The 22,118-nt window shown below is 45.2% G+C and overlaps 2 protein-coding genes across 2 annotated transcripts in view; one reads left to right on the top strand and one right to left on the bottom strand.

Moving 5' to 3' along the window:
• USP43 (ubiquitin specific peptidase 43) overlaps positions 1 to 22,118 on the bottom strand; it is a 1,198,532-nt gene that overhangs the window by 518,020 nt on the left and 658,394 nt on the right. The window lies entirely within an intron of this gene.
• Positions 12,811 to 17,520, top strand: LOC144770288 (uncharacterized). The gene is made up of 2 exons (XM_078654684.1): positions 12,811 to 13,175; positions 16,738 to 17,520. The coding sequence occupies exons 1-2, from the start codon at positions 12,905 to 12,907 to the stop codon at positions 17,385 to 17,387; spliced, it is 921 nt and encodes a 306-aa protein (XP_078510810.1). The 5' UTR covers positions 12,811 to 12,904; the 3' UTR covers positions 17,388 to 17,520.

Genomic DNA, 22,118 nt, shown 5'->3' with positions numbered 1-22,118 from the left:
TCAATTCCTGTCACATTTTAAATCAGATTATAATTTTCTGACAATCAATAAAACAACAAGACCAATCAAATGATATAGTCAAAAATAGAGATGAAAAATAAAGATGAACAATAACATGGAAAAATCTTTTAGAAAAATGTTTCTTATTTACATCATTGTTTGATCTATAGGGTACATATCAACAGTCCAAGTTGATTACAATGCATTACAATTGAACAAGAAATTTCATAGTTTTTCCTATATTTCATCTAAAAAAGTCCAATCCTGGATAAAACAGAAACTGACATTTAACTTCCTTAATTAAAAATCACCTAAAGAAACATTCACAAACAAAGAAATGGACTAGATAGTCGACCTTTCGGTCTCAAATTGTGTTAATCCATAGGACCTTCTTCAGGACAACACAGTGTGCATTTAGCAGTGACCCTTAGCAATGCGGTCCAGTCGTGACCTTAGATATTTTGAAATCGTGCGAATGACTCTCCTCGGTAGTTCTGATGTATATCTGATATCTGATTTTGATCTTCACAGGGCTAACATTTTTAACGTTTTCCTTCTTTATATTGGTTTATCAGTTGTCCTCTTTTCACTGAGCAAGCGAAATTCCCATAAGGAATAAGGGATGCATGGCAAGTGCATGAGGACATCTTTGCGCATTGTCACATACTTCTAGATAGAAACATTCATGTGCATCATGAGTCCGCAATCAAAGGGACGGTGCAAAAGTGTTAAGTATAAAACCTTATCGCCCTAATAGCCAAAGTAGGCAAGCGGATTGTGGGAGCGGTCACCTAACAAGTGGGCTGCTGTCCCATTGATTGGGGACACAGGTGTTCAGGCACACATGGTGCCACAAGGATAGCTGCCAGGTGAGATCAGCAAATAGATGGGACAATTTGAGCGATGGTGTCTGTAATCGTCCCGTCCAGAGCTGGCACGGGGCTGAGATATGTAAGGCAGTGGAACTATCCTGCAGGAGGGTGAATAGTTCAATGCACAAGTTCACAGGCCAAAGGGTCTTTGGTTTCATCAGACACTAGCTGATCCTGGCTAACGTCAAGGGCATGTATGTATGTAAGGAATTTGTAAAGCGCAGGAATCACCCCCGCAGGGGTATCTCCACCTAACATAGAAGACAGAGTTGGCTGGCATAGTTTCCATGACTTAGGCCTTAAATAGTTCTGTCTTTACTAGTTTTCTGAAGCGCGCAAAGCTGGAACATTTACGTAGCGCCTCTGGTAGGGAATTCAGTATTTTGGGGCCAAGTAGGTGACCGGTTTACCTCCATTTCGAGTTTTCTTAAAACACGGGACCGCTAGAAGTCCTTTAGTTTCTGATCTAAGACACCGGTTCGGGTGATACAGTTTAAACTTATCTGCCATATAACTCGGGCACTTGCCAAAAACAGCTCAATGGGCAAAGCAGCAGAGCTTACACTTTATTCTCTGGTGAAAGGGAAGCCAATGAAGGGACTTCAATAGTGGCCCGGAGGAGGTACGAGGAGGTTTATTAAAGACTAAGCGTGCAGCCACATTTTGTACAATCTGTAATCTGCTAAGAAGGACCTCATTCGCAGAGGCCAATAGGGCATTACAATAATCAAGGGGTCCTATAATCAGAGCCTGAACTAGGGTTCGACGTATTTCAAGGGGCAGCCAAATGAACACTCTGTGCAAAAGGCTCAGGGTGCTATAACAGATCCCAGCAGTGGCCATTATCTGGTCTTTTATTGATAGCTGTGCATTCAACTGGACTCCTAGATTTTTAGCAACCAAGGTAGGAGAGGGTGCGGGGCCTAGCATTGTCTGCCTCCAAGCAGGTGACCAGGAAGTAAGCGCAGGACCAAACAGCAAGATTTTGGTTTTGGCCGCATTTAACTGCAAGAAATGATCAGTCATCCAATCAGCTATGGCTGCCTCAGCAAAACGCTGATCAACTGACTCCATATCCTTATCAAAGGATAGGAGCAATTGAGTATCATCTGCGTAAGAGAATGGCATGAAGCCATATTTTCGGATGACTTTAGCAAGGGAGGCCACGTAGATATTGAATAGGGTCGGGCTCAAGTAAGAGCCCTGAGGCACCCCATGCTCAGCTTCACGGTACGTGAGCAGAGAGGGCCCAGATTGACAGTTTGCGTGCGCTGATCTAGGAAACTAGCAAGCCATTTAAGCACCAGCTCCTGCAGACCGGTCTCTCTAAGACGGAGTATCAGTTTCTGATGAGACCGTGTCAAAGGCTGCAGTTAGGTCCAACAAGACCAGCATCACTCTTTTATTGTCATCTAAGGCCATCTAAATATAGTCTGTGACCCCAATAACGGTTGTCTCCGTGGAATAGTTAGATCTAAATCCAGACTGTGAAGGATCAAGTATGCCGTTACTCTCAAAGTAATCCATTAACTGCGTGTTAACATGGGTCTCTCATTAAAGGAAGAAGCAAAATGGGTCGATAGTTGGAGAGCACTTCGGCAGACACCTGATCTTTTTTCTTGATGGGTGTTACTTGAGCGGCCTTCCAGTCTGAAGGCACAATGCCTTCCTGTAGTGATGAGTTTAAAATCTCAGCAATAGGGCCGGCCAGGGATGAGGCTAAAAGGGCAAACTTATGTGCAGGCATAATATCCAAGGGAGATCCAGATTTCTTGCTTTTCTTTTTAGCATGGCTTCCACTTGTGGAACACCAATATGTTTAAACTGTTTTAGACCATCTCCTGGGTCCAGTCTCAGTATCAATTCGGAATTAACAAGTGGCCCCTGATCCATTTTTTGAGGAAATTGTTTGTAGATCAGATTGATTTCATCATCAAAATATGTGGCTAGATTATCACATAGACCCTGCGACGGGGTGTCCAATTGTGTACATGTAGGATGGGTAAGGGTTTTAATAATTTAAAAAGGTCTTCTGATGAATTGCCTGCCTGGTCAAGTTCGGATATAAAATGGTCTTACCCTGCCTTTTTTAGGTTCTTATGATAGTTAGTAAGGGCCAGTTTGAATTTTATTTATCTGTCTCCACCTGGATTTGCGCCATGAGTTTTCTAAATACCAGCACCAGGATTTTTCACTGCACAAAACATCAGTGTACCATTTTTCACTTTTTTTCCTAGTATTGCCGAGCTGGTATGACACGGGGCCAATTATATCTATCACCTCAATCAGAGATGCATTAAAAATCTTACGTTTGTGGAACTATCCATGAACTTGTTAAATACAGGGGGAGAGTACATTTTTCCAAAGGATTCAGATGTGATAAAGATGGGGTACATTTGTCACCTGTGGGAATTGTCTTGTCCCTCTTGGAAAACCGCAATGGCCCCAGTTAGTCCTTCGGGCGGTTGCGGGCCTGACCAACCAGGGGTTTGCCCTGCTACGCTCTTCCTGAAAATGGCGTGAGTAATAAGGGAACAACGTGTCACGTGATCCGGAGGAGGATCCCCCAAAAAGGTTGTAGCACTGATTGGGTTTCCCACAGTGCTGGCTCGTCAGGCGGTGGGGCAGCATAGGTTGATACAGCTGCCCGCCCTTGAATCGCCCGCAAGATAACCCACCATATTGCATGCTTTTGTATGGAATGAACCTGCAGCAATATTTTCCCATAACAAAAGTTGTCTTGTGTATTTATTTATCCATGCATGCTCTGTCATTGTGTGAGTGGGGTGCGTTGCCAATAAGGGCACTATACTGTACGTGTGCTCCAGGGCAGAATGATATGAAAACAGACTGAAACATTACTCACCATCCAAGGTGTCTCAAAGGCCGCCAAGTCTGTGCTGAAGACAAGTCAACTGAAAAGAGCTTCTACTGACTGATCGAAAGTCTAGGAGTCTTCAGCGATAACAGGTCTTTAGAAAATATCCTTCAGATAGACGGATCTAGCCACCTCGATCTGTGCATATATAGTGCATTTTGTAGCTGACTGAAAGTATATGCTTGCTGTCAAACAGCAATGTGCATGCAAAATATCTGAACCTTCTAGCCTATCCATTCCTGCTTCTAATTACATCCAGCCATTTGAATTAATGATTCGCTTAAATATTTTTAGATGCCATCCATCACCTCGTTTTGTGATTTATCAGTTCATTTTGTAGGCCAGTCACACATGCCCCGCCATCCATTACTGTATTATTAACAACTGATCAACATCGGCGTGCTGTCAAAAAATATTTTCTCCAGGACTTGATGGCGAATGTTCTAGAGCTGTGTGTCAGAGAAAAATGAAACGTCACAGGATGTCGCTTACATAATGGGTTAATACATACCCACAATTCTCCTACAGTGTTTTTATAGTACTCAGTGGTCAACATGCATATTGTGAAGGCCTTTGTTTTATTTTAAATCAAAATTAATTATGTGAATATCCTTCTTTTAGTCTAAAAATAAACTGTCATTTTTATTTATAAAAGTCTCTCCTCCTTTCTTTCCTCCTCTTTTCTCTCTTTTCTCTTCCACCCATGTATATGTTATGCTCCATGTAAATATATATTTTTTCTACAATAAAAAATTACAGAAATAAAAAAAAAAGTCTTTACTTTATTTCTACTGGCAATTCATTTTTGCTATGTCCTTATTGCAGTTTCTCTACAACATCTGGGAACATCATATTTGTTTCAACAGACAAAGTGAATTTTGTCAGTGCTGTTTGTATTTGAAAACGGGCTTGATTAACTCTTTCGTCAAAATTAGTTTTGTGAAAATATTGATTTTATCTGTGCCAAAATGAATTTTGCAAATTTCCTTTTTTCTGCGAGCAGAACTGATTTTGTGGATGTGCTTAATATATTCATTCTATAAAACATGTCTATAACGAACTCTGTCAAAATAACTTCTACTGTAAAAGAATTTGCTCTTTACCTATAAATAGTCTTTTTTATGAATTGTGCTACTTTAATGAAAACTGATATATTCTTTAATGGATAAAACAATTGTTTGTAAAAGCTTATTACATTTTATGGAAAAATTGTATTTTAGAAACGTGATATTTTACTTAGAGAATAAATATGTTTATTTTAAATGTTCAAAATTAAATTTTGTGTAACCTTTATTGAATTTTTAACAAAATATATTTTGTGTAAGGCTCCATTATTTTTGTACAGACAAATGGACATTTGTAAACGAAGCAATTTATTTTAAGGAAAAAGTTTTTTTGAAAGCTCTTACTGTATGTACGCAGGAAAAACATTTTATCCAAATCGTTAATCTGTATCTAAAGGCAAACCATATTTTTTAGAAAGCTTTGTTATACATTTCCGAAAAATACGTTTATCATGGTGCCACTATTTGTTCGCAGATAAAGTTAACAAGTTCCACCTATTCTACGGTCTATACGCTACCTATGCCAAAGGCGCAAATTCCATTCTTTCGACACCTTACCACAGATTCCAAAACCCTCCCTGACCTCTCTTGAAGCAAAGGTATGTCTTTGCGGTACACGTATCTCAACTCTAACTAAAGCTCGTCCAACACTTCTTATTCGTACCAACTACAATGCCATTTTCTCCATACGAGTTAATGTATGAAAAAAATTGCCATGTGCTCAAATCCTTGCTGTTCCTTGCCATAACTAATTATCAACGTAACTAGAGATGGGTGAAACCTTAAATGACTCCCAACGTATTTATTTTTAAACAATATGATTTCTCAAAAAAATTATTATATGCATTTTTTATCTCACCTGTCCACAATCACATTTTAGAAACCTTGACCTGGTCAGTGTGAGTGAGACCTGTGGTTCTGCAAATATATCAACTGTAGATCAAGTTGGGCTTCTAAGTTGTTATTCGAAATATATTTGGACAGACAGAGTAAGGTTATGTGTTTGAAAATGGAGAAACAAAGAACAGTGGATGATGTTAGTATGTGGAGCAGATACAATTGTGACATACCAGTGGATTCTCCTTTGCTAAGTGTCGGCGGTTCGCTATTTTGTTGTCTTCTTTCGTTTGTTTTACCTTGGATTGTCTAAATTAATTATATCTTTAATGGTCGCTTCTTTATGTGTTTTAAGACAAATAGAGGAACCAGGTATAATGCATTTATGGGAGCCTTGTCATCGAGCCTTGTCATCGTAAAAGGTATGCAGACACACAATGTGCACATCTAAGGATTAGTCTTGTGACACAGCAAATCCCCTATATACAGAGATATAGACAGAGGTAAGTATTTGTATTTCGATGCTCTCTCAATGCTTCAATTCCTACTTTTTCTGCACTTAGCTTTTGTTAGAGTTGTAGTTATTGTTTTATTTTTAAACAATCCTGTTTGCTGAGAGCTGCATATGTACCTCAGTTATTTTGGATCTGTGTGGTTGTTAGTGATAAGGTCAAATTCAGTATATTTGATTATATATCTTAGCTATTTAAATCTTGGGGAAGGGGTTGTGTGTGTAAATATGAGGGTATTCATACATCAGTAGTGTGTGAAGTTTCTGTCCCTGTGTGTTTTATATCCATGAAAATGGTAACATTTGTTTTATTTGTTGTATATCCCAATTTTACTTTGAGATCGTTTCTAAATAAGTGCTTGTCTTTGGGTTTTAATGCTTCTCTTACACTGTGTTTGGGTTGACATTCATTTGTGTTATTTTTTCTTTTTCTTTCTGTTTGTTTAAAAGTGAGTATTGCTGTACATATGTGTGTCCCTGAGTGTACCACACACTGTGTCTCCATGTATATGTTAATCTCGATCTGAGTTGCTGGCATTATGCTAATACTGTACCTGAATGCACATTTGGCTATGCTACTGTACGAGAGAGAGAGAGAGAGAGAGAGAGAGAGAGAGAGAGAGAGAGAGAGAGAGAGAGAGAGAGAGAGGCACTGTGCAAATACATGTTTGTATGCGTGCCTCTAAGTGTGTTTCAGTGCATATGATATGTGATTCAAAGTCTGCGGTACTGGTCCTCTGTATGTGTGGCTTTGAATATTACACTGCACTTCTGTATTTGTGAATGTGTGTCTGAGAGACTGGTGTGCTATGCACGTATGTCTCTACGCTTATATAAGTCCGTGTCGGAGACAATGGTGTAATGCAATGCTTTTTTGGTTTGCTTGAGAGCTTATTTGTTATTTTTCTGGGTGTATATGTTGATAAGCTTTTATTGTCATAGATGCAGTTATGTCATCCGTGAGGTCACTCATGATGTCATTAATGTCATGTGTCATGTTATACGCAGCACAAGGGGTTGGCCTGATTTATGGTCTGCACAAGAACCATAACTGGCGAATTTCAGTGGTTTTACCTGCTTTAGCCAAAACCATAACTTCCTACCTGTATTTTGTCAATGAATATCGTAATTTTTTTTTATTTGGAAGTTTAAATAAACATGTTAAATGAAGTAGGACTCTGCATTTCATGCATTAAAAAAAATATCACTTATTACCACTTTGTTATTCCATTTACCATAAATGTTTGAGAAGGCGTATTCCATTATTCTTTGAAATCTATTTTTTTGAAATATATAAAACATGTTTAGTAACTATGATCTTGAATACATTGTTGTGTCAATGAGTCAATAGTGGTGAGAATGTTCAGGTGCCTAAGTGAGCCCTCGTCTTGTGTCTGAAAGAAAGTGGTTAGCAAACAAATATCTCTGTCTGTGATTGACTACATCACTGCGCTTTTCGTTTCATTGGTATGTTCCTGTTTCAGTGAGCATGCTCATGTCCCTCAGTGTGCCCCTCCCAGAGTGTATCTGAGTGTGGAATGCACTCATGGACCCTTGTGAGATTCTGAATACATGACTGTCTCTTTGCATCAAAGTTTCTCACAGTAAGTTGCGGTGAACATGTTCGAATCAACGATGGCAGAGGATGTAGCCTAACAGCTAGAGCAGTCGACCTTGAAACTGGGGAACTGGGTTTGAGTCTCGGCAAGGGACGCTCAACATCCTGTGATTCAGGGCAAATCACTTAATCTCCATCTTCCTAACAAAATGAATGTGTCCGTCTGTATGCAACTGGTGCTCATGTAAAGAGCTCTGATACTTTCGGGTCAAGTTTGCACTATATAAAACGCCCCCCCAAAAATGTGAGAGTTTCTCAGTGTGCCACAGTTAGTGGTGGGGTGTGAACTAGGCCTAGGTGAAATTTAAAATTACGCCAGAGTAATCAGAGTAATTTCAGTAAATTTGCATTATTTTTTTGCTACAAAATTACCAAACAAATTCTCAATTACTGCGGTTTATGTAATTATGGGGTGGTACAAAAAGGGGGTGGTGATGGACGGAGCATCTGAACCAATCAAACACTCACACCCAGTCAACAGATCTGGGTTTAATCAATCACCGTTCTTTAGCCCACTCTGCCACCCCAGTTCAGACAAGGCCAAATGCAAATCAGTCTGACCCTGTCCCTCATGGGAACAGTCCAGCCCGAACTGCCAAGCCATGCCTTCCCTGGACCGGAAACAAGCTTCCGAGGACCGGTTTCTGGCTATCAGCATTCATCAGCCAGGATAGCTTGATTCCAGTGGCATGGAGGGCACGGGACTCGCATCTGTTTATGTAATTATGAGCAGCTTGGCACAAAATTCCTACTACAGGATCAACAAACATAGTGAGTGCAAGCGGCTGCTGATGTTCATGTTCTACTGCATTTAGCGCTATTTTCTTACAGCAAATAGCATACTACGCAAGTTACATCCACCCCTAGTGTGAACATTTACCCCTGTGCATGAATGTGTCTCCATCACAGTGCCTTTGACTCCAACAGTGTGCCATTGAGTCAGTGACGGTGAGCAAGTTTATTTTTCTCAGTGTGTATCTGGAAGAGGGTGGTGTGAGAACTCATGTCCTTGTGTGTGACGCTGGCTTCGTCACCGTGCCTATAAAACTATTAGTGTTACTCTAAAACAATGACTGTGTGCATATTCAGGTACGTCTGTGTGCCCTCAATGAGCATGTAAGCGAGTGCCACTGTGCGATCACAAGCAACTGTGTGTGACTATGTCACTGTGCCTTTGACACCATTAGTGAGTCAATAATAGTGAGCATGCTCAAATCCCTCAATGAACCTGATTGTGGGTAGAATCAGCAGTCATGTCCGAAAAGAAACTTAATAAAGTAGAGGAGGTTTCTGTAATAGCCTGCACTTCAGCAAGCCCTGGAGATGTTCTGAGTCTGGGAACCTCGAACCTTTCCAGGTGCAGAACCTTTTTTGAATGAGGGAAGCACCCAACTCTGCATGTATTGGACACGTTTTGAGTAAGCAAAGCTTACAATTCTGCATGTGTGACCTAATCTGACAGAGAGATGCTTGCACTTCTGCATCTCATTGCCATTAATATGTAAGAGAAGATTGTATTTTTCCAAATGCACATCCTGTTCTGAGTGATGAAAGCTTGCATTTTTGTATGTGCTAGACAAGTTCCTAGTGAGAGACCTTTGGATTTCTCCAAGTGAATAACTGGTCTACCGGTGGAACGTTTGCACTTCTGCCTGCTTTGGACCGGCTATGAATGATGAAAGCTTGTGCTTCTCCATGTCCTGAGTGGCACTACAAAAGTGTGCCTTTCATTTCATTGGTGTGTCACCAAGTCAATGACAGTGAGCATGTTAAGGTCCTTCAGTGTGCCCCTTAGTATGTGCCTGTGTGCCCTTCACAGTGCGTCTTAGTGAGTGGCAGTGTGTGAATACATGTCCCTGTGCGTGACTCAGAGCGTGTCACACTGTGCTGTTCACTATATTGGTGTGCCACTGAGTCAATGATGGCAAACATGTTTTTTCTACTCCATGTGCTCCTTGGTGTGCATTTGAGGGAGTGGTAGTGGACGAACACATGTCCCTGTATGTGACTAACTGTATGAATGTGCCTATGACTCCTTTGGTGAGTCACTGGGTCAATGACCGTGAATATATTTAGCTCCATTAGTGAAACCCTGACTGTGAATTTGGCTATACATGTCTTAATCAAGCCCATTCACAAAATGGTTGTGGTTCTGCTACTTAAAATGGTGGATCTTAAAGGGAACCAAAACTGACCAAAACTCAAATGTGATTAACTTAAGTCTATACAACAGCAATATATGAAAATGTTAACTTTTTCTAGCCTCCTGGCACCGTTTTAAAATGAATATATCTTAAACTATTGAGTAGATTATAAAAATACAACAAAAGCACGATTTGTGAGTAAAATTCTACGCTCAAGCCAAGTTTGGTGCAATTTCTTTCAGTGGGTTGGGCTGTAGGTACGATCAAAATTTCCTACGGCAGCTAAAATGGAAAATCACTTCTTTCTGACCCTCAGCTTAACTCACCCCTGTCCAGATCTGCATGAGAATTAGCAGGCTGGACCTTTGCAGATCGAGCTACTGATTTGCAAAATGTCTTGCCAAATCCATCAATGGAGTCAAACATTATAATCGAAAAATGTCTTTTTAGCGTGTGTGAGGGCCATTGCTCCTAAAAGGAGCACTCCCCTCTGTTGACCACTCCTGAACTACATATCCACACAGGAACAGTACACTCCTTGTTTTCATAGCTGTAGGGGCCCGCATGCTGGACCTTCAGAAAGCCCCAGTCCCTCCACCCTTGTTTAGATTGTTATTATCTAAAGCCATTGTCACTCTTAGAAACTTGTTCTGCGTAAAAGAAATCAGATGGAGACAGCAACCTTTCATTCAAGGACACCCCTACTTCATAAGAACAATGTCATCTATTTAAAAATAACAAAATGTCTGCGAAATACAGGATTTGAAGTCACCACTTTTTGTCGAATAAAATCAGCCAAATAATTATCAAATATGTGTATTTATTCATGTATTCTTAATTGTTAAATTCAAACAACTGAACTTATGTGATTCTTTAAACAAAGCAAATACAATTTGGTTTGTTCAATAAGATCTATTCTATTAATTAGTATACTTGAAATGCTAGCTCTCGTTTTTAAGCATCCCAAAATCTGTTTCTTCTGCAAAAAAGAATATCAACACACACAATTCCAGAATTCAGATATTTACAAACCACCTGTGGCCAGCCGTCACCCGGTCATTCGAGAATGGTTAAAAAATATTGGCTGTTTTTCTCATTTCAATGCTGTTGGAGCTTTTCACGGGGGCTTGGGTGACATTTGGGCACACATTGGCAGACTGTAATGATGCCATCAACAAGGTGGGCCTCAATTGCCACCAGGGCAACAAACATGGCCCCTGCTGTGGCAGATCTTCAAAATGTCGCATCCACCTCGGCAGCAAATCTTGTTGCATGGCACTGCTTTTATTAAAAGGGAAACATCAATGCGCTTGCCTTTTTAACCACAAATCCTGGCCACTGCCAGCCAGCCCTGCATGCACTTCAGGAGGCTTCTTTTGCCTTCCTCCACCCAGGCTCAGAAAATATACCGCAGTTTATGAGATTTGTGTTCATAGAAAAATGCACTTCGTATAGAAAAAACAGCCCGAAGCACTGCCCTGGCCAATCATGCTCTGCTCTTTACCCTTTTAAGATGTCAGTGGCGTTCTGCTGCTGCTTAAAAATGTACGAGGCGGCCCCGGGTGCAGGACATCCATGTGCAGGTTAAAAGGGGGGACCCAGGGAGAGCCAGGCGCGAGCCGGTCTCTCCCTGGGCAGGTTCGCGCGAGGAACATAAACAGGTGGCTGATTAGCAGAGAGGGAAAAGGGGAAGTCAGGCGGGGATTATTAACTGCGTGGCGGGAGGCGTGAAGGGAGGTTGTTTTGCGCGGTACCTGGGTCATGGAAGAAGCGGCGGAGGTTAGGCGGGCGGTTCAACTCCTCTGTGCAGCAGGGCGGGAGGTTTTGTTGATGCCCGGCGTCCCGGAGGAGGCGTGGGTCGGCTTGTCCCGCCCCCCTCGCAAAGCTGCGGAGGGCGTCGCCAGGGCGGTGGAGGCGTGTCTGTCGCCGGGCCCTGAGGACGACGACGACGGCGAGGCGGCCATGCCGGTCGATGGGCCTGGGTTTGTTCTGCAGGCCGAGGAGGCAGGACCCCCGCCGTGTGACCCGGGCGCCCTCCAGCAGGTATGTGAAGCCCCTTTTTTACCTGCTTGTTCACGAGGGGCGCCCGGGGGGAGGCGGGGGGCGTTCTGCGGGCCGCTTGACACCGCGTCCAGGCGGTCTCGCTGCTGGGTCGTCGGGGAAGCAGCAGGCGGGGCCCAGGCCCAAGCGAGGGCGCAGCGCAGAGCCGCAGGGGCGCGCGCACGCCCCCCCCACTGCTGTGGTGTCTCTTGCCCCTCTGTCCTCTGTGCCGCCTTTGCCGGCTGGGGGCCCTCCATGTTTATGGATCAATGGGCAGTGTTACCTGCTCTCACCGGCCGTGTCGGGGCCTGGCTCTGCCCCCCCTCACGTTGTTGGCCCCCCTCACTCGGTTCTCATTGATGCTGGGCACTCCCGGGTTGCGATGCCTTTGCGCCCCCCCCCTGAGGCCCCGCCCCCGGCTCCTGCTGTGGTCCAGGTGGGTGCTACACATGCCACGCCGCATCCCACGGCCCCTGAGGCTGTTGTAACTGGTGCTCCTTGCCCCCGGCCCCCCCCCACCCCTAAGTCCATGACCTTGGGGGGCAAGGGCATGCTGCGCAAAGGGGCGCCCCCGGCCACTGGTCAGTCTCTGTTCCCGGTCCCCAGGGGCCGCCCGGGTGGGCTTCTGGGTGGTCCTGAGGCTGGGTCGGTGGGTGGATTAGGGCTGGCGTCGGGGGGTGAGTGCGGTTCTCATGTTGGGGGTGATGTTTTAGGGGCTGTTTCCTCGTCTGGCTCGAGCGGCCGCAGTTTTCACTCTGCGCCTTCGGCTGGGCGGCTGTTGGCTGTTTCTACGGGCCCGGGAACTGTCCACACGGCTGTTTCCAGTGGTGGGCTTACAGGGGGGCTGTCTGGAGCGGACGGCTCTTCTACAGCTTTCAGTGCACATAGCTTTCAAAACATCGACTGGCAATTTTATGATGGGGGTATTGGTGATGGGGCTATGCCCAGTGGGAGTGAACAGGTTGCATTTTCTGATGAAGCTTTCTGTGGGAGTTTTCGTGATGATGATTTGGAAGAAGGGGAATTGAGAGAGACAGATGTTGGGTTTTTGGCAGCACGGGCCCAGGGGGGTGGGTTAGGGCAACCCGCTGTTTCTCGTGTTTTGCAGGAGTCTCGAGCGGACCTTGCGGGTGTACGAGGGGCAGTGTGGTCTGGACCTTCTCAGCGGGATCGTGGGGCCGTCGCCCAGCAGTCGGAGCAGTTACCGAGAGGTAAGAATGGGTGGTGGTCAGTGTGGCAACCTAGGGAGAGTCTCCCGGTTAAGAGTACAAGATCTGTTGGTACGGGTGATGGGGTTGTGGTTGAGCGAGTCGCTCTGGCACCGAGGCTTGAGCGGCCCGTAATTTCAAATGTGCAACCTAGGGAGAGTCTCCCTGTTAAGAGTACGAGATCTTGTGGTACGGGTGATGGGGTTGTGGTTGAGCGAGTCGCTCTGGCACCGAGGCTTGAGCGGCCCGTAATTTCGAATGTTTCTACTGTACAAGTGGCAAAAGAAGTTTCTATATCGGGGGATGGCGGGGTGGCTGCCACTCGGGTAGCGGAGGATAGTATCCTACCGAAAAAGTTGCCTTATTCTGGGGTGGGGATGCCCTTGGGGTCCCATTTGTCCGAAAAAACGAAGACTCTGATCTGGTCTGGGGCTTTTGTGGATGTTTTTCGACTTCTCCACAGGGATGTCCAGGCAAAAGAAGGGTCGAAAGAGGAGGAATTAGAATTGGCTCGGAGGCCTCGTGTTCCGAGGTCTATAGAGAACTGGACTTCGGCCTTTCTCATTTATGCCAGCGTTTATTGTCAACGTCATCCTGAGAAAGCAATAGACATGTTTAAATATGCAGATGTCATCCGCAAGGCTCACAGTTATTTTGGCGGCTTTGCTTGGTTGTCCTACGATGACGAATTTAGGGCGCGCATGGCCGCTTTCCCTGAGCGTTCGTGGGGTACGGTTGACTCTGAGTTATGGTTGCAATGGATGGCATCGGCAAACCCTCCTGCTACGACCCACACAGCTAGCGGGCAGCCTGTGTTTTATCGGCCCTTTTCAGCTCGCCCCGCTCAATCTGGGGCGGGGGTTTGGGGCAGAGGTCAATCAGCCGCTTCCGGCACTTGCTGGCATTTTAACAGGGGTTCCTGTAACAGACCCGCTTGCAGGTATAAACATGAGTGTTCGCAGTGTGGAGGGAAGCATGCCCTCACCCAGTGTTTTCCCGGCCAGAGATGGGGTGATCAGGGACGGGGTTCTGGGGGCAGGGGGCAGCAACATCAGTCTGTTTACAAGGGCCCCTACTCCTATTAGGCAGGAGGTTCTCGATCTCTGGCTGGTGGATTATCCGGATTTTGAGGCCGCTAAGATTTTGTCTTGGGGTTTCAAAATTGGGTTTCGGATTGGGTATCAGGGACCCAGGGTGGGCAGGTGGTCGGACAATTTGAAGTCTGCGAAGGAGAGTCCACATGTGGTGCGGAAGAAACTGGATGCAGAGCTTGCGGCTGGTAGGATTGCTGGTCCTTTTGTGGATTGTCCCCTGCCTGACTTGATTGTATCACCCCTGGGTGTGGTGCCCAAGAAGGCGGAAGGGGAGTTTCGTCTTATCCATCACCTGTCCTGGCCCGAGGGTTCATCAATCAATGACTTTATCGATCCAGCTGACTCAACTGTCAATTATGCTTCGGTGGACGATGCCTTGCGGCTCGTGCGCACGGCTGGTGTTGGGGCTTTGCTGGCGAAGAGCGACATTCAGTCGGCTTTCCGGCTATTGCCCATTCACCCTTGGGATTTCAGTCTGTTAGGAATGCATTTTGATGGTAGTTTCTACGTGGATCGGGTGTTGCCCATGGGCTGTTCAGTGTCATGCTCCCTGTTTGAAACTTTCAGTACCTTCCTACAGTGGCGATTCACTTTTGTTAGTGGCCACGCGTTGGTCTGTCATTACCTTGATGATTTTCTTTTCATTGGGGAGGGTTGATCTGGGCAGTGTCAGTCGGCTTTGAACATCTTTCAGGCTCTAGCGGAGGAATTGGGTGTCCCCTTGGCGCCGGACAAGACAGAGGGTCCCTGTACGTCCCTGACTTTTTTGGGGATCGAAATTGATACTCTGTCTATGATGGCGAGACTGCCTGTGGCTAAAGTGAAGGAAATGTCTGCTTTCATACATCTGGTGTTGGGGGAGCGGAAAGTGGTTTTGAAAACTGTTCAGAAGTTGTTGGGTTATCTCAATTTTGCTTGCCGGGTTGTTCGGGCGGGCAGGACGTTCTGCAGACGTCTGGGTCTGTCCATGTCCGGAGCAAGCCTTCCCCATCATAGGGTGCGCATTACCACCGCTGTGCGTGCCGATTTGACTGTCTGGCTTCGTTTTCTGCAAGACTTTAATGGCGTGTCCTTGTTTTTTGCGGATGAGGACATGGTGTGGCAAGTACAGTTGTTCACTGATGCGTCAGGGGCTCACGGATTCGGAATATTTTGGGAAGGTCGATGGTGCGCGGCCGGCTGGCCGGCGCACTGGAAGGATCAGGGTCGCAGCATTGCGTTTCTGGAGCTCTTCCCGCTGCTGGTTGCTTTGCACCTATGGGGGGATGAGTTTCAGAATCGTTCCGTCTTGTTTCACGTGGACAATTTGGCTGTAGTACACCTTGTCAATCACCAAAAGGCTCGCGATTTGCGGGTTTTGCGGCTCCTGCGCGCATTCATGCTGCGGTGTCTGCAACTGAATATTGTCTTTAAAGCGCGGCATGTTCCTGGTACTTCTAATTGCATCGCTGACTCTTTGTCTCGCTTTCAGTGGTCCGAGTTCCGCAAGTTAGCTCCTGGGGCGGACCTGGCACCAACAGCGATCCCACAGTACGTATGGGACCCGGGGGATTGAGGGTTCACCACTTGGTGGAAAATTCTGTGGCTGAATCCACCAGGCGGGGTTATGTGAAAGCCTGGTCTGAGTTTCTGCAGTTTTGTAAGGTTTCGATGGGGCCGTTCAGGGCTGGTTGGTCTGATGAACAATGCATCTTGCAGTTTGTTTTACAGCTGGCGGACAAAGGCCTGTCGCCCAATACCATTTCGGGTAAATTGGCTGGGGTTTCTTTTTATGGACAGCTTTGGTGGGGGAGGGATCCGGTTGGGGGGGTGTTGGTTCGTAAATTGTTGAAAGGTTTGGCCAGGCTCCGGGCTGGGGGTCAGCAGCTCCGGCAGCCTGTGACGTTTGAATTGCTCCAGTTGATGTTGCTGGAACTGGAGGTGTGTTGTCATGATGCTTTTGAGTGTGCCAAATTTCGTTTGTGTTTTGTGTGGTTGTTCTTTGGGGCATTTCGGGCATCAGAGTTGCTGGGGTTGCGGGGCAGGGTAGGTATGACCAGCGGTGAGGTGGTGTTGGAAAGTGACAGAGTGCGACTTTGGTTGCGGGCATCCAAAACCGACCAGATGGGGAGGGGTAAGTGGGTGTTCCTTGGTAGGAGTGGGGTCTCTGCATGTTGCCCGGTTGGGGAATGGGAAGTGTTTGTGTCCTCTCCGCATTTTCTCCAGGGGTCCATATTTTGTCATGCGGATGGTAGTCCCATAGTTGCATCTCAATTGTTGGCTGTATTACGCAAGGTCTTGCTGCGTTTGGGGAAGGACCCTGTTCAGTTTGGTACCCATTCCTTCAGAATTGGTGCGGCGACGGAGGCCGCCCGCCTGGGGTGGGACTGGTCCCAGATCAGACGCATTGGTCGTTGGCGTTCCAAGTGTTGTGAAAAGTATGTGAGGAAATAGTGCATTTTTGGCTGGTCTAACATTTCTTTCTCTCCTAGGTCCCTGGCTATCAGTCGCCGGATGCAAAAGGAGGGTGTGGATACTGGGGCACTCTTTCATTAAAAGAGCAGCTTTAGCCGCTGCCAGCCAGCTTTGTGGGAGATCGCTTGGTCTGAACAGTATGACACATGAAGTCTCATGGCATGGAACAGGGGGAATGCGCTGGGGTGGGCTTTTTCCCGCCTTGGCTGCTTTGGTTTCGCAGTGTTTGGGGGGCCCTCCGGATCTCCTGGTGCTACATTTGGGAGAGAATGACTTGGTTTCTCTCTCTGGGCTGACCTTGTTAAAATTAATGAAGCAGGACCTGGAAATCATCCGAACCACATGGGAGAGCACCATGCTCATATGGACTGAGTTTGTGCCCCGTTTGCACTGGCGTGGGGCACGGACCCATTCTGCCCTGGAAAAGGCTAGACGGAAAGTGAACAGGACAATGCGCCTTTTTTGTCAACATTGGGGGATATACAGTTTGAACCATTATCATTTACAAGTATCTGAACATCATTTATTTTGTGAGGACGGTGTGCATCTCTCAGCTTTGGGCCTCTCTTTTTACCTCCTTGAACTCAGGGACTTGATTAGCAAGGTTCTTCAAGTACAGTTGTGGTGTGCTCCTTCCTTTCCTTTAGGTGGGGCAGGAAAACGCTAAAGGTTTTCCTGGGTGGCGGGTTTTTGTTAGTGGGGGTGGGCAGCCTGGAGCGGGTTGGCCATCCTGAAGGGTAGCGTTGGGTAGGCTAGGGTTAGTAGGCAGGAGTTTGTTCGGGGTTTTGGGATTTAGGTTTCGTAGGCTCACTGTAGAGTTGAATTATGTAAATAATAAATAAATAATGAATATGTTTATGATATTGATGATGCACCTGTCCTAAAATAAAAGTGGCCTTTCTTGCTCCTAAAAGAAGGTGTGGACAATGTTTTCTTGCGCGAGGGGGGACCCAGGGAGAGCCAGGCGCGAGCCGGTCTCTCCCTGGGCAGGTTCGCGCGAGGAACATAAACAGGTGGCTGATTAGCAGAGAGGGAAAAGGGGAAGTCAGGCGGGGATTATTAACTGCGTGGCGGGAGGCGTGAAGGGAGGTTGTTTTGCCCCACCCACCCTCCCTCTTTTTTCTTTTTCTTTATTTATTTCTGGGCTTGTTATTTTGCGGTGCTCTAGGCACTGTTTAGTTTAGGTAGGTTTGCCACTGTTAGGATGGGTGCCTTTGTTCTTTTGTAGGCGGGTTTTTGTTAGTGGGGGTGGGCAGCCTGGAGCGGGTTGGCCATCCTGAAGGGTAGCGTTGGGTAGGCTAGGGTTAGTAGGCAGGAGTTTGTTCGGGGTTTTGGGATTTAGGTTTCGTAGGCTCACTGTAGAGTTGAATTATGTAAATAATAAATAAATAATGAATATGTTTATGATATTGATGATGCACCTGTCCTAAAATAAAAGTGGCCTTTCTTGCTCCTAAAAGAAGGTGTGGACAATGTTTTCTTGCGCGAGGCTCATGTTTACAAACTGCATGAAAACTGCTAAGGGCACTCCAGCCCAATTAGAAGCCGCCTACATGTATACACGCGCAGCACACATTTAACAGGGCCTGGCTCTGCCCCCGGCATCTAGAGAGGAGGGAAGACGGGGAGCGCGTGGCCTGAAGAAGGCTCCAGGCTGTGCCTTGAACCCGGAAGTGTGCCTCTTCTTGCAAACTCCGCCCATAACTTGGCTAGAAGTGCAGCCTGGGCACCCCAGGCATTACACTCCGAACTGGCGAGGCACTTAGCAAGAGAAATGCGCATTATTATAGTAGCTTGTAACGTCCCCTCGAACGCAACACGCCTATTTACAGCTGCTTATTACAGAGTTCACCGATAGACTGGTTTTCATTTTCAGCCAAAACAAAAAATCAGCGCCACAAGGTCATCCACAAAACGTGTCTGACTGTCCATCCTAGAGACTAAAACAGGCTAATACGTGCTAGGTCTGGAAGAAGGTTCTTCAAAGATGAATGCAGCGGAGGGAATCTTCTTTTTTTACACGCCAGGAGCCCTTTAAGTACAATGTCGGGTACCTAGGGCGAGTCAAGCCTTCGCCCTCTCACCAACTGTAATTAAGAGCAGGCTTTCGCTCCAGACACACCGCGTTTTGCTATATCATTCTCTCAGCACTCCAGACACCAGCTCAGACATACAGAGAATGGGGACACACGGGCTACACACGTCCCTTTTTAAAAATACATCACAACAAAGAACATATGCACGTATAGTGCAGACAGAGCCCTTCACCATCACTCATTCTCCAACAGTCTAGGTTACAGATTCATCGAACAACAATATTTCACACTCGCAAGCACCCACCAAGACACACAAAGGAAACTAACCGCCACAGTAACTATGCTGGGTCGAGGAAAATATTCAAACCCTAAAAGTCACGAGGCTCCCCACAACTCATGTCACACAAAAAAAATCATGACAACTACTGGGTTGTGAGTAACACTGCACAATGGTTTCAAGACCGGAAAGTCTTGTGACCTCATCGGATGGGAGGCCCTATCACCACGTCTGCACACTCACAGTTACATCATACATTTATACACGCAGGATGTATAGACACAAAAGCCCAGTTACACTACAGTAAGTGTCAAGAACCTTCAGGCCTTCCTCAACATAGATAACAAAGATTCACATTTAAGGGAGAAAGGACATGAAAACGGAAAGTTTAACCATATATCACCTCAACTCAAAGCTGCCCTGAACAGACTCAAACACTAAATCTGTCAACACAGCAGCCCTTAGACACAATGTCCTGACATCCAAATCACATCACTACATTACCCAGGTAACACAGACATAACAAAAACTAATACGCAATCTCCATACATACTTAAAGCAACTCTGCACCTGTACACAGTCTCCATACACAATACAATTCTGTTCCTGCTCACACTCTCCTTTAGTGCAGCACACACACCCTAACATGTACTCAATCTCCATCATACATAATATGCAAGCCAAATAGTAAGCATTTTCTATACAATTAGGATATTGCAGCCAGTCATACACAATCTCCCTACGTATATCACATCACAGATTTGAATCTGGATGCAATTTCCATATGTGCACATAAAAACGAAGCAAGTTCCATAGGACAACACAACAACCTGCAGACAAAATACCAATGAAATACTGTACTGTATCCATGCTCAATTTTCAAATCACAAATGTCTCACAACAACTAAACCCACTATGATATACATAAACTTCAAATAAAAATGCACATTCTTTGCACATCAGATCACAAACTCATTGACTATAACTACTCTGCAGTGTGCTCGATGACAATAATAACTTCCACATCCTAAATTGCACATCAAATGTATGCAAAACCAATAATCCCATACGCATTACAGCCCATGTAAATCACAAATTGCAGGAATCAGACTGTCCTAAAACATTCTAACTGCTGCTAAATATGCATTTATGTTACAACAATAAAAATATGTATTCCCAAGGAGAAACCTTTATACATATGCATTATCACAGCATGTTCTAAAATAACCTAGTTTCTCTCATACTGCAATTTATGCATATCCCCCAAAGCACTAAAACAATATTTTCAGAATACAACACGAGAGATCTGCCATCCTTCCCTAAGGTACACATTCTTCCCTTTTCATTAAACACACAGTGTTTATTTCCTCCTAGCTGTTTCCATTGGTTTTGTGCTCAGTAGCACGGTCCTGATTATGGAGATATTTTTGTATATGTCTGGAACAATGTGGGGGCACTAATAGCAAGAATTGTGTTTTGAGAAGGTTATGTTTGAGGTGATGGTATGTCATCCAGATTTGAATTTCTTTTAGATTAGAAGCTACTATAGCGATATCATTTAGAGAGGACATTTTCAGGCAGATCAGAGTTTCATAAGCAAACATGTGAAACAAAGCTGTGTTTTTTAGGAGACTGGGGTGAGGTTCCATGTAGAGGTTGAAAAGCGTAGGGGCTCCTAGGTCTGCTCTAAAGGTATTGGAAATAATATTTGAATTATTATTTTGGGCTCTGTTGTCCAGGTAGGAGGTGAACCTGTTGAGAACTATGTCTTCCAAGCTCTTTCAGTCTCCTAGGGTCTTTAATAGAGTGTGATGGTTAACTGTCTTTAGCGCTTTGGACAGAGCTCTCCACGGCGCTAAACACAGTAAACCATCACATTCTATTAAAGACCCTAAGGGTTAGGGAGTTCTTCAACTCTGAGAATTCTCAAGGTGTCCCAGTTGTATTTAAAATGGCAGATTACGTGCTGCATATCTCATGGAGCCTGATTGATAGTCACACAAAAAGTTACTGTCATTGAGATATTGATGGAGCTTCAGCACCAAACCGATTTCCAAAACTTGAACAAGAGACAGTAAACTTGAAATAGGATGGAAGTCATTTAGATCCTCAGTCGTGAACCTGCTTTCTGAGCCAAGGGGTGTGTTGTCTGGTTTTGAGGCATCAGGGACTTTTCCTCAAGAAAGCGACATATAAAGCCAGCTTGTCCAAAGAGACAAACAGAGTGGCTGATTTCCTATAATGTTGATGTTTACATGTGTTTAAACAAGCATTGGCAATGCCAATATGCCTCGCCTTTGGGCCCTTATAAGTGTTTAGTTACGCAACAGTTGATGTTGTTGCGCCTAGGATATATGGCTGGATAAATAAACACTTATAATGTCTCAAAGGCGAGACCTATTGGCTATGCCAATGCTTCCTGGGTGGAGATACTCCAGCACCCAGGCTCTCCTCGGATACGTTTTGTTTACAAAATGTTTGTGAAATGTATTTTCACCTGATGACCCCCTGAAGGCACACCCGGTACACTCTTATGTTGGGTACCCCGGGGTTGCAAATAATGGAAAAAATGAAAAACAAAGCCTAGCATTCTAATTTTTATTACCATCTTGAGGACTTGGCAATATGGGAGTGTGACCTCAAAGTCCGACCCGCTCACCACCCCACACAAAGGTTTCTTTTACCCTGTGGTTGCCAAAGAGACAATGATGTCATGCCAATTCACAAGGATGTTTCAGTGAAAAAATATAGCTCCGTTAACTGTGGGCAAAGTTCAGACTTCATTCAAAGTGTTTCCAGAATACCCCAAATCATGAAGACACTTGCATCCAGTGGTGGCCATTCCTCTTACAGATCATTTTCATGGGGTGTGTGGGGTCAATTGGCTCAACCGAAGCATAAATACTATATTACCTCATGTTAAAAAGTGGAAGGAGCTAAAGAGAAAACGTTCTAACTGAGGAACGCCTGGTTTGAGCTGTTCAGAGTACAATTAAAAACTTAGAGCAGGGGCGGCCTTAGGCATGTGCAAGCTGTGCACCTGCACAGGGCCACCAAACCCCAGGGGCCACCACGCAAATATATA

The sequence above is a fragment of the Lissotriton helveticus genome, chromosome 7, assembly GCF_964261635.1.
Source record: "Lissotriton helveticus chromosome 7, aLisHel1.1, whole genome shotgun sequence".
In the NCBI taxonomy this organism is placed as follows: Eukaryota; Metazoa; Chordata; class Amphibia; order Caudata; family Salamandridae; genus Lissotriton; species Lissotriton helveticus.
The sequence above is the reverse complement of the archived record's forward strand: the minus strand, read 5'-3'. Positions and strand labels throughout refer to the sequence as shown.